Source organism: Dipodomys spectabilis, unplaced genomic scaffold (genome assembly GCF_019054845.1).
Source record: "Dipodomys spectabilis isolate Male_0828 unplaced genomic scaffold, ASM1905484v1 ptg000140l, whole genome shotgun sequence".
Classification (NCBI taxonomy): Eukaryota; Metazoa; Chordata; class Mammalia; order Rodentia; family Heteromyidae; genus Dipodomys; species Dipodomys spectabilis.
Genome location: NW_024870817.1, coordinates 32067856 through 32080000, shown reverse-complemented (window position 1 = coordinate 32080000; position 12145 = coordinate 32067856). Strand labels below are relative to the sequence as shown.

Sequence of the window (12145 nt, the reverse complement as noted above, 5' to 3'; positions counted from 1 at the left end):
TCCAAGAGACTCCATCTTCAAAATAACGCAAGAAAATCTGGAGGTGTATCTCAAGGGGCAGAGTACCAGCCAGGCAAGCACGAGGCCCTCAGTTCAAATGTCAGTACTGGCAAGCAAAAAGAACTCCTGATTTGCTCTGAATTTTATATTAGTTATGTATTTACATGTCACAATTCACGCTTAATAAACACTAATATGTTCTGTAGTTGTTTCATGAATACTTATTATTTTCCCAAGCCTACATTGTTTTTCCTATTCTCCACCGTGCCTATCCTGCCTTGACCTGAAACCTTTAAACAATTCCCCCGTTATGATTTCTTCTAATGAAATTATCATTATAAATCAATTTTATGCATTTATATAAGGCTCCTAGCCATGAAAATACAGTACCCTGCAGAACATCTGTACTTTAAAACAATAATAGAGTTCATCTTTGAACTGTATTTGGAAGTTGATGTACCTTCTGTTAGGCAAAGTGGTTTTCTATAACCATGAACTGAATAATCCCCATGTCTCTATCATTGATTGAAGATACAAATAAAAATTAGGTAGACAGAATATAATTACTAAAGCTGGAGAATAAGCTTTAAGAAATTTGGGAAACCATTCCCAGTTCCTGCTGAAGATCCCATGGCTCACCACAACTAGTCAGAATCTTCACTTCCATGTGGCATCTTAAAGTCCTTCTTCTAGCCTTGTACCTCCAGGACAATAAAGCCCCTCAAGCAGAAAGATTCACCGGGGAGTTTGGGGGTGGGGGAGGTGAAGAGAGTTAACACTCGGAGGTTTCTAAAGTATGATAGTTTTCTTGTTTTTTCATTGGTTGGTTTTGACATACTCATGAGATCTACTGGAAATACGCAAAGGAAGTACCACAATAGAGTCTAAAATAGCATCCTGTTTTTCTGTTTTCAGAAAACACTAACTAGCATTATGGAAGCATTCTTTAGAAATCCTTTTCTCAAGAATCTGACAGCTCTTCTTTGTGAATGTGGAAAATGAGATATAAGTATTTTATATATATATATTACATACTGATGAATTAAAACTAATTACCTATTACTTAATTTTCTCCAAGATCATTTTTCTGAATGCCCCTAGATTAGATTACTTTGTATATAAGTATACCCCTTAGTATTTTAGCCAGATCTGCCTACGCACTAATCATGTATATGAAGATAAAGGTGAATTCTGAATTTGACTTGTTGGTGTTATAACCCTCAGCTCCATGTTTCTTCCCCATCTGCAAACAGAAGCAATTGGACTTTACAGATACACTATGTCACAAGTCATAATGCATTGATTAATTTACATTTAAAAGTTATGTCATTAGGCTGTTCATATTAAAGAGTTTTTTTATTTATAAAAAATATGTTTTCCAAATGGGACATTAGAAAAGGTCTCCAGTAAGTTTCGGGATGAAAAAAAGTCCTGAGTCTCTTTTTGCTCATCTGTTTTGAACTAATTCTCACTAATTCTGAACTTGTGAAGCTGGATAACAATTAGAAGGAAAAGAAATTAATATAAGTAGCCACCACTGTGTTGTTTCAAATTCACCTTCAACTTCTTTTTAATCAAATCGATGCCTAGTTTCTCAGTGATTTCCTTGCCTCCAAAACCCTTTACTTCCTGTCAAACGGCCGTACACTATAGATAGCATGGCCAAATTCACTGTGAGTCCGTCCTTACTTGTTAAATTCTAAGATGTTCACATGAGAGGATTGTCCTTAACATTAACTGCTTTGGCATTACTAGTTAAGACATCTGAAAACATAAAGCCTCATAGTTTCTTACTTCAGACCAGTCCAAGGCCACCCACTGAGGTGGACATGACTGGTTGTTGCAGGACTCTTTTTCCATAGGCCGGTGTGTCAAACAACCACTGTAGTCCAGCGTCTCCTCCTCAGAAGGGCCGATCTTCCTGATGCAGAGCACTGCCCGTGTGCGCATCCCGCCATCGCAGGTCTTGCTGCACTCCAGCCAATCCCCAATGAACCACCTGAGCACGAAGCGGAAGAACACAGATAAGCATCTCTTCCGGATATCCAGAGAGTTCTCAGTCAAGTGAAGGCACTTCTATGAAGGGTCTACATCCTTTTCCCAGAAAAGCTGACAGTTCCATGTTGGTTGATAAAAACAATGCGGAATGGAGGAGCCATACGGGAGACTATTGATTATTTACTTGCCTTATGAAGCATAGCATTTGGGCTTAGGAGCAGGTAGGCCCCAGGTTCCAATAAGCAATGTACTACTTGCTGTCATCAATGAATATGTTCATCATGCTCTTGGATATCAGAGAAAAGAACACAAAATTCATGAGGCTGAATTCCTCGCTGTTGCCCATACCTAAGGTTCATAATGCGGTATTGTAATAAGGAAAGTAAAATCTCAAGTGAGGTCAGAAGAGCCTGCTGCCTTACATAGTAGTATCCGATTGAGCCTGGTATCCTAAATTTAGCTCCCTAAGCCATAATGGCCTTTGCATCATCATTTGTGTTATTATCATTTGTTGAGGAAAATCAGCGTTTAGAAATAGGACAGTGAACTAATTTTTCAAACTTAGAACATATGTGTCAAAGTCTAGGTTTTTTCAAACTAAAATCCCGTTTTGGAATGCAAACTTAATCTTGAGTTTTAAACATTTAAACACTATCGTATTTTTTTTTCTGTTAAGTCATTTTCTAAAGGAGATTCAAAATGCTTTTTTTTTTTTCCTTTTCTGTTTTCCACAGATGAACACAATCCCAAGTGGTTAGTACCATTTTTGGTCAGGATAAAAATGTGTACTGAGAATAATGACTTGCATGCCAGCCATAGTGAAACTGTGATTCAATTTGCAACAGTGATTTCATCACCAAGATTAGGGGATAAAACAGAAATGTGTCTAACTCAGCCACAAAAAGCTCAGTCATACCACTTCCAGCCATGATCTCATTAGGTCTCATAATGGAAGAGGGACGGAGACCTTCAAATTAAACACAGGTGCAAGCTGAGGGTACCAGCAGTGATTCAGGAGGTGCTGCTGTTCCTCAGGGCACAGGGTCAGGGCCACCTCTGCCCTTTAACTCTTTGTCCTTTCTTTTCATGTGAACCATCTCTCCTTCAACTTGGAATATAGGAAAAGAAAAGTATTAATCATTCTCTCAATTTCCTTTCTGACTTTAATTTCATCAGTCTCTGATGCTCTTTATTATTCCTCATAATGCCCCTTACCACGTCTCTGAATGGATAACACATATCCTGGTTATTTAAAACATTCTGCAATTTCACCACCGCTTTTGATGCTCTTAGTTTCTCCATTTTCCTTTCTAGTTTAAATATGTCCTGATTCCTTCATCCTATGTACATGTTTGGTCCTCTAATGTCATTCTTTCTGTTTTTCTGTCTTCCTTTTCAGATTCAGTAATAGAAATTATCTGAACCCAGAAATTATCTTTGGAAATCTCAACTACTGAATCTTTATAACCTAAGCAGTCCCAAAGCTTGTTCTTTCCAAGCTCTTCCCAAAATTTAACGATCCTCACCAAGTGTCCGTATGCCCATTAGATAGTAACAATTTGGAGATTCATATTTGCAAGGTGGAAATCAGAGGAGTTTAGCGGGGTGCTGTGGCTCACACTTTTATCCTAGGGGAGACTAGATGGGAAGGATCATGATTGGAGGCCAGACCAGGCAAAACAAAGTTCATGAGATTCTTCCTCATCCCACAGCTGGGCACAATGATACACACCTGTCATCAACAGCTGCATGGGAAGCTGAAACTGGGAGTATCTCAGTTTCAGGCCAGCCCAAGCAAAAAAGTCTTCGAGACTCCATCTAAATAGGAGAAGCTGGGAATGATGGTAGGTGTCTGCTATCCCAACTATGGCAGAAAGTGAAAAATTAGGAAGATCACCAGAGATGCATGTATTGGGGGTGGGGGAATCAAGACCCAATCTCAAAAACAAACAACAAAAACCAAAAGTATATAAAGAAATATGCCTGGAAGTGTGGCTCGGGGGTAGAGCATCTGCCTTCAAGCAGAGTACCTAAGTTTCAGGAAAGAGAGAAAGAGAGAGTAAGTGTCTTTCTGTACTCTATATAAGCCATCTCAGTCTCTAATTATACTAACAATAATATTGGGAGAACGAAATAAGAGAGATGCTATGGAAAATGTTGTTTCAAACTTGATAAACCAGAATATTTTTTATCAGAGAAACCATACTACCAGACTATTAGTTTTGCTTTGATAAAGGAAAATGACACAGTGTATAAAAATAAACTTATTCAATATTGGATGGGGGATTGACTTCTCAGACTAGAATGAAACTGTGGCTCAAATGGTAGAGTACTAGCCTTGAGCAAAAAGTCAAAGAGCAGAGTTCAGGCTCCAAGTACAAACCACAGTACTGGCACCAGAAATTTTAAAAACCTTAAGAATTTTCTAACATCTTTGAGAGATTCAATTATATAACCTATTGTCTATTGAAACTTTTGTAGGTGTTAGTCTTATTAATTAATTAACTAATTTATTATTGTAGTACCAGATATTGAATTCAGGATCCCACAGATATTAAGCCAATTCATGGAGCCATGTCCTCAGTCTAATTTTAAGATAATGTTTAGGCCAAGGGATGTGTCTCATTAGCAGAGTGCTTGTCTATGTGCATGAAGCCCTTGCTTTGATCTATAACTAAAAAAAAGCCAAAAACAAAATGTTGTAAAATATTTTTAGTAATATTTTCATAGATCCTATGGTTTCCCTCATTTGTAGTAATTAGTATATGTCTAGGATAGTCTAGCAGAGGGGCAGAATAGCTCAATAACTATGTGCTTATGACCATATAAGATGATGCTAAGCGAAATGAACTCCAAGATATGGAAACAAGTTTTTCTTTGTTGTTTTAATGTACTGTGTGATTTCTTTTTTCTTTTGTGTTTTTTCCCCCTGTGGTTTATCCCCTGTTGTCACTCTATTTGATTTTGGTACCCTGGGTATTGTATATACATTTACCTAAATTAGGGAAGGGAAGGAAAACAACAAAATGATGAGACAAAGGACAAAGGGGAAACTAATGCAACAGCAATACTCTTAAGACAATATATTGGAAATGAACTGTACAACTTGAAATGGGGTTTGGGGGAGAGGGAAAGTGGGAGCAAATGAGGGAGGGAGTACAACCAGAAATGTCCTCACTACCTTACATATGTAACTGTAACCCCTCTGTACATCATCTTGACAATAAAATTTTAAAAAGCAAAAGCAAAAGAAAATGTGGCATATATACACAATGGAATTCTATGCTTCTATCAGAAAGAATGACATTGCCCCATTCATAAGGAAATGGAAAGACTTGGGGAAAAATCATATTAAGTGAAGTAAACCAGACCCAAAGAAACACAGGCTGGCTGCTTGGTTGCCCTCATTAGTAATAATTAGTATTTGCCTAGGATAGTTCTAGCAGAGGATCACATTAGCTCAATAGCTATGTCCATATCCCCTTATAAAATGAGGCTAAGTGAAATGAACTACAAGATAAGGAAACAAGAGGTTTTGTTTTTTTGTTTTGTTTTTAGTGTTTTAGTGTACTATATGCAGTTATTTCCTTTTGTTTTGTTTTTTTTTATTTTGGCACCCTTTGTACTGTATACAAGCTTACCTGATTTGGGGATGGGAAGGAGAATCACAGAAATGCTGAGACAAAGGACAAAGGGTGAACCAATGAATGCAACAGCAATACTCACAAGACACCATGTTGGAAATGAACTTTACATCTTGGGGCAGGGGAGTGGGAAGAAATGAGGGAGGGGGTAGCAATATTCAACAAGAAATGTACTCATTTCCTTATTTACGTAACTGTAATCCCTTTGTACATCACCTGTACAATAAAAAAACATCTAGCAAAAAATTAGTATGAAAAAGAAGTTATTCCTCAGCTACTTGGAGAGTGAAACTAATATTAAGAGGATCTCTAACTTATCCTATACTGTATGTTTTATTAAAAAAAATCAATACCATAAACTCTGAAATGGCAGCAACGAGAATGTGTCAATGAAGCAAGCAAAATTCGACATATGAAAGCACCACAAGATACTTGGTTTGAAACTTACAATGTTCACAATGTCTGGGAGAATGAGAAAAACATCACTGGAGATTAAATGCCCTCATCTGGGAAATTATGACAGTTGGCTGAGATGACGTCTATGATCCTTCCTAGGTCTTAAATTCTGGAGTTTTTATAGAGGACGCTGATGAATCCATTTTAAAACTTAACAAACTATAGTTGTCTGTGGGTGAGGTTCAATGATTTCAAAATAATTGTCAAATATTATATCATAAAAAATACCATTGAAGAAAACCTAGCCCCAGTATAAATTTTTTCCCACCCTTGGCTTCTTTAACACTTTTGCTTATAATTCTCTTATTTTGCTTGTAATGGTTTGTCTGGTCATATAGTTATTTTTATATGCACTTGAAAATTGTTAGGAACCTAATGTACAGTGTTTTGTATTTTGCAGTTGATTAATTCATGTTTAAAACTTTTGTCCACAGTGTTATCATAATGTATAGCTTATTGTTTAATGTCTCCAGTTTTCACAAATATAAAAAAGCATAGCATCATGTAGAAATATTTGTATTCAAGAATTCTTCACATGAGGTCATTTGTAGAAATAATCTTGCTATTCAAATGCATCATGGGAAAAACCAAACTCCTGGCCTTTCTTTTTGGTCTCCAACCTATTAGTGCTTCCTTTCCTTAAGAAGGATCATAGCTTCCCATCAGTCATCTCTTTTTAAAAAAATTACTTTGCTTTGTCTCAGTATGTAGCTCAGGCTGGCCTCACTTACAACTTCCTGTTTCACATTGAGTGCTGGGATTACAGTATGCACCCAAACCTAGCTCTATCAGTCAAATACTGTAATATCAACTCCTCCCTTCCTTTTCCCAATTATTTAGGCTTATGTCATGAATTCCATTGTATTCACTCATAGTCAGCTTACAACCTGGACTACTATACTCTTTCTCATAAAAAGCTGATGCTATGAGCATATTAATTTTCCCCAGAAAGACTTCTGCTGATCCTTCAAAGTTTTCCAAATAACACTACTCTTGTTTTTCTATCAATGGTTCTTTTGTCTATTCTTCCAAGTCTCCTGTCATTTTCATTATACAATGCAATTATAAATCTTACTGTCTTCTATGTTTCTATATTGTACTTAGAAATGCTTTCAATATAACTAAAGATACTTGAAATATTTGCATATTTGAAAAGATATTTTTTGATGAAAGTATCATTTGGGGTTTTTAATTAATGGTCTTGCAAAATAATGCTATGTGAAAATATAGATTCCTTCCTCAAATCAAAAGAACATTTGTCAGGTAGAATAAAGTTTATATTAAAGGAAGAAAGAAACCTTACAAGAGGTAAGACATTTCTAAATATCCTACCAATAAAAGAAATAGAAGTTTTAAAGTTTTCCCATGTAATATTTTAAAAGAAAAAAAAAACAGATGAACTGCCATAAATAATATGGAAGACATATAGAAACTAGAGAAAATATTTGTAAAACAAGTAAAAGTTACTTTAATACATCAAAAGTTCATTAAAAATAAGTAGCAAGGCCAAGTGCTAGTTACCCACACCTAGCTTCTCACGTCTTAGCTACTCAGGAGTCAGAGATCAGATGGAGTTAAGTTCAGGCATAGCCTAGATAGGAAGTTCCCAAGACTTCATCTCAACTACGTGTAATCTCCAGTGACATAAGGAAGCACAAGTTGGAGGACCACAAGCCAGGTTGTGATCAGAAGACTGCAGTTCCAGAGCAGTTCCCAACAATGTCCATGAGACCCCATCTTAAAAGGAAAAGCTGAGTGTGGTGGTACATGTCTATCATCCTATCTACAGTAAGAAGTATAAATACAATCACAGTCCTGGCTGGGTCATAGCAAAAAAGGTAACCTTATCTCAAAAAAATACAAAACCAAAAGTAGCACAAAAGGGCTAGAGTCAAGGCTCAAGATGTAGAGTACTTGTCTAGCCTACATGAGACTCTGAGGTCAAATCCCAGTACTACAAAAAAAAAAAAAACTAAAAAGAAAAGTTAAATACAAAAGAAAATATACAAGTGGCCAGTGAACATAAGTTTATAATGTTCAGTCTCATTAACAATCAAAGAAATGAAAAATAGCGGAACAGATATCTGATATTTTTCCCCTCATAAAATAGTCAGGGGATATAAAAATAGAAATACCCAGTGTCCAGCCAGGCAATGGAACCCTTATGTCTTGTTAGTGGGAGTACACATTCATACAGCCTTTCTGAAGAGCAATATGACAATGTGTCTGAAAGATTTGAACCAGAAATTCCATTCCAACTTATTTTTCATAAAGACATAATAAGGACAGTTCAGTTTCAGGCAGATAATGGTTAGTGCTATGGTTATTACAGGAGATTCAAGGCCAGAATATAGCCAAAATTGGGCAACTGTGAAATACCAGTTTAAATAAACAATAACATATCTTCTAAACACTGTCATAGATACTTAATGTTCAAATTATTTGGAGATCTGACTACAAATAATCATATGTATAATAAATTCTGTTCGGTATACGTACTTATACATATGTAGAAAAAGGATGAAAGATACATTTATTAATAGTAATATTGTTTACCACACCATCATTTGAAACAGAGCATGTCTTCTTTCTTTTACATTCATATAAATTCTTATTAAATCGCTGTATCTATTATTTTATCCCTAAAATTGCAATGTCTACTGGAACTCTTGTGGTTGTCATAGTATGAGTTGAAAAGAATAAGTAAGAAATTAAAAAGGAACTAAACTATAGACTGATGTTTTATATTTAAAATATGTACCTTTAAACGTTCCAAAAAAGAAAAAACTGTCAGACTAAATTGTTCTCTTTCTTGCATATTCCCTTGATCTTTCCTTTTTGAATTTCCTTTTTACTTCCAAACTTAAGTTAATTTCATTTAACAGGAAAGGAGATAGGGAACTTAATTTTAATCGTGCATATTAACATTTTCTTCAACTGTTAAAATAAAAAAAAAATCACTGGATAGGATACAGTGAGCAATGACTGAAATCTCTAAGGATATAGGACATTTAATCATGTAAGCGTGAACAAATAAAAAATATTAGGTCAAAATAAAACAGGGTAACCAGTTCTATTCAGATGTCTTAAATGGTTGATAAAATACCAAGCAGGACATTTTATGATTTAAAGTCTTGAGTATTAACAAATAAACTTGGTACACTGCAACTTCTCAATTGCACGAACAATATCCTAAGTTATTGGAAACATGAGAGGAGACAAAATTAGCTCATTGATTTTGAGCATCACTTTGTTTTGCATAATGAAAGCTATTTTAGGTAGTAAAAAACTTATTTTTAGATAAGTTTATAAAGATAATTGGCAGGAAAGAGGAAAATGCAAAAAATAACTGGTAGAACATATAATAAATTATAGTTCCATATTTTCCCATTTCTGAATTTTAAGGAGTTGAATGGTGATCACATTTTTAAAAAAGGATATACATCAAATTCAAAACCTTAAAGTAAAACCTTTTTATAATTCTAGTCTTGTGCTCCTTGCTTGGTAGCTACTATACTAAATCACTTCAAGAGACTAAGTAAAAACCTTGACTTTGGAAAAAATTGAAGTTTATAAGGCATTATAGTTTTGAAACAAATAAATAAAATGTCCCTGGCTTTACCCATATGGGGGGCTTTAAGATAAGTGTGTGTGTGTGTGTGTTTGTGTGTGTGTGTGTGTGTGTGTGTAATATACATGTACATGTATATATAACTTACTATAGATCCCAAGTTTTTGAAACTCTACTGTGGTCATTTTTGGAAAAAAACGTGACTTCATTATAAAGTATTCCTCTACAGTTCTAAAGGGCGTGGGGCATATACCTTCATTTGTTTACTCTTTTTATCCTTCTTATCAATGTCATGATTGGATAATTAGCCAAAGGATTAATGATTAATCTGATTTCCCAAACAACAATGAAATGCTATGAGGTTCAGCATCCATCATGATCAGAATTAGCAGCCTGGTCTTTCTTCATGTAATTATTGTCTTTGCTCAATCAAGAAACCTTTTTATTCTTCTAGATCACAGCACGTGTTGGACAGCAGGTCTCATTCTAAAGCCATCATTAAAATGACTGGCTGCCTCCCAGGTGCTTCCCTTTACAGTGAGGTATAACTGCTATGTCAGTTATAATTGCTGACATAGCAATTACAGCTAGAATGAGTCTCAAGTATACATCGCTGTTCCTGCGCCCAACACTCAGGAGACGGGATACCTCAAATAATGGAACATAAAACTGGGTTAGCAAGTTAAAGCACTGATATTCCATTCTGGAGCTTTTCTAAATCATGTAAAAAATCTTTAGGACTTTAGATACATTCCTGGAAAAGTCAGGAGTACAAGAAAATCATTCTCTTTTGATAAAATTAGACATTATTTTATATATCATCAAGAAAGGAGGGAAATGAGTGCTATAGTTGTAAGACAACATCTTTTGCAAAGTGAAAATTATTTATAGATGTTAAAATGTGATATGTGTGCCTTAGGATTTTTTTTTTAATATGTGTAAGACAACACAAATTCAGCAGGCTGAGGACCTGCAAGGAAGCACAGAGTTCTTTAGAAGTCTCAGTGCTAGAAGAGGCTGAGAAATTCAAATGCAGCTAGAGAAACAGGCTAGAGACATTCACCCAGGCTCCCAGCTTGAACTGTAATCTTGTTTGAGTCAGAGAATACAAAGATAACCACCCAAATTTTCACAAATGTGTTCACCTGTTCATTGTGAGCCCCTGTGAAAGGTCCTTGATTTGGGGGAGGAGAGCATTCAGGTGTTCTACTTTACTTGAAACCCTTTGGCAGATATGGCTTAGAATTGATGCCTTAAAATCATTTCCAGAACTGTGGCAGGACCAAATTCTTTCAAGCAGTTAATAACTGAAACCTATGTGCACATAGGAATCTTTGCTAGGTAAAAAAGTCATCAATATTCTATCTCCTATGTTGTTTCCTCTCTTTTTCATCCACATTAATTTGTATCACAGAATATGATTCTGGGTGTGAATATATAATATTTCTTCTCTTTGTAACTGAAGGAAGTTAATTCTTCTTTCTCTCTGTTACTTACTCAGGTGGGCAGGGCTCCGTGTTGCAGGCTCTTTGATTTTCTGGTGGCTTACTGTCAGGATCACAATAGTTGTTCTGGACAATAGAGTTGTCATCTAGCCTTTTGCACACTACTTCCTGTCTTTGGACACCTAGAAGAAAGGAAAGCATCATTAGCTGTAGAGCAGTTTACTTTCTAAAAAGTTAGGTCTGCTAGCTTTCCACTGTGTAGAATGAACCTCACTGGATCGCTGCTGTCTTAGCTGTGCCAGAAACACTTGACTGCTTCTCTAAAAAGGAGAAAAGTCCTGGTCATTATATTGAAAAATTAGGAAAAAATGATTGTGTTTATATTTAGAAAACTAACATTCGTGCTTCCATTTGTATATTCTTCTTCTTCGTGCTTTCCCTAAAAACAAACTTGAACTTCCCCAAATATCATGAGATAAATGTATGATTGTAATTTCAATGCAAAACAATGGCTACATATTAAAAATAAAACAAGAAACCAGGTGCTAGTGGCTCATGCCTGTAATCCTACCTACTTAGGAGGCTGAGATCTGAGGATTGCAGTTGAAGCCAGCCCAGGGAGGAAAGGCTGTAAGACTCTTATTTACCATTAACCACAAAAAAAAAAAAAAAACAACTTGAAGTGGTTAGAGCAGCAGCTCAGGGACAGCACCAAGGCCCTGAGTTCAAGCCTCAGGACTGACACAAAAATAAATAAATAAGAGGGACCAGTTTAGTTATTGACATTTTTTGACAAGTCCCATCAATTTAGTCTTCGTTAGGAACACATCACATCTATACGTTTCATCTTTTCCTCCCATTTACACGCATATCTCTCTAAAAGCCCCTGGAGTTTGTGCTTTAAAGATTGGAGTGAGCCTCTTGTGGGCTGTAAGCAACTAATCTGTATTGTCTAAAAGAGCTGATTATATTGTATCAATGTCAAGGAGACACATACACAGTTCATTAAAATCTTAATTTATGAATTCTTA

The 12145-nt window shown here is 35.7% G+C and overlaps 1 protein-coding gene across 1 annotated transcript in view; it reads right to left on the bottom strand.

Annotated features, from left to right (window-relative positions):
* The window catches only part of Adamts6 (ADAM metallopeptidase with thrombospondin type 1 motif 6), a 202128-nt gene that overhangs the window by 26601 nt on the left and 163382 nt on the right, over positions 1–12145 (bottom strand). The window contains exons 20-21 of the mRNA XM_042690837.1: positions 11167–11296; positions 1795–1999 (exon numbers count right to left, since the gene is read on the bottom strand). Of these exons, the coding sequence (XP_042546771.1) occupies positions 1795–1999; positions 11167–11296 (335 nt within the window). The remainder of the gene's footprint in view (positions 1–1794; positions 2000–11166; positions 11297–12145) is intronic.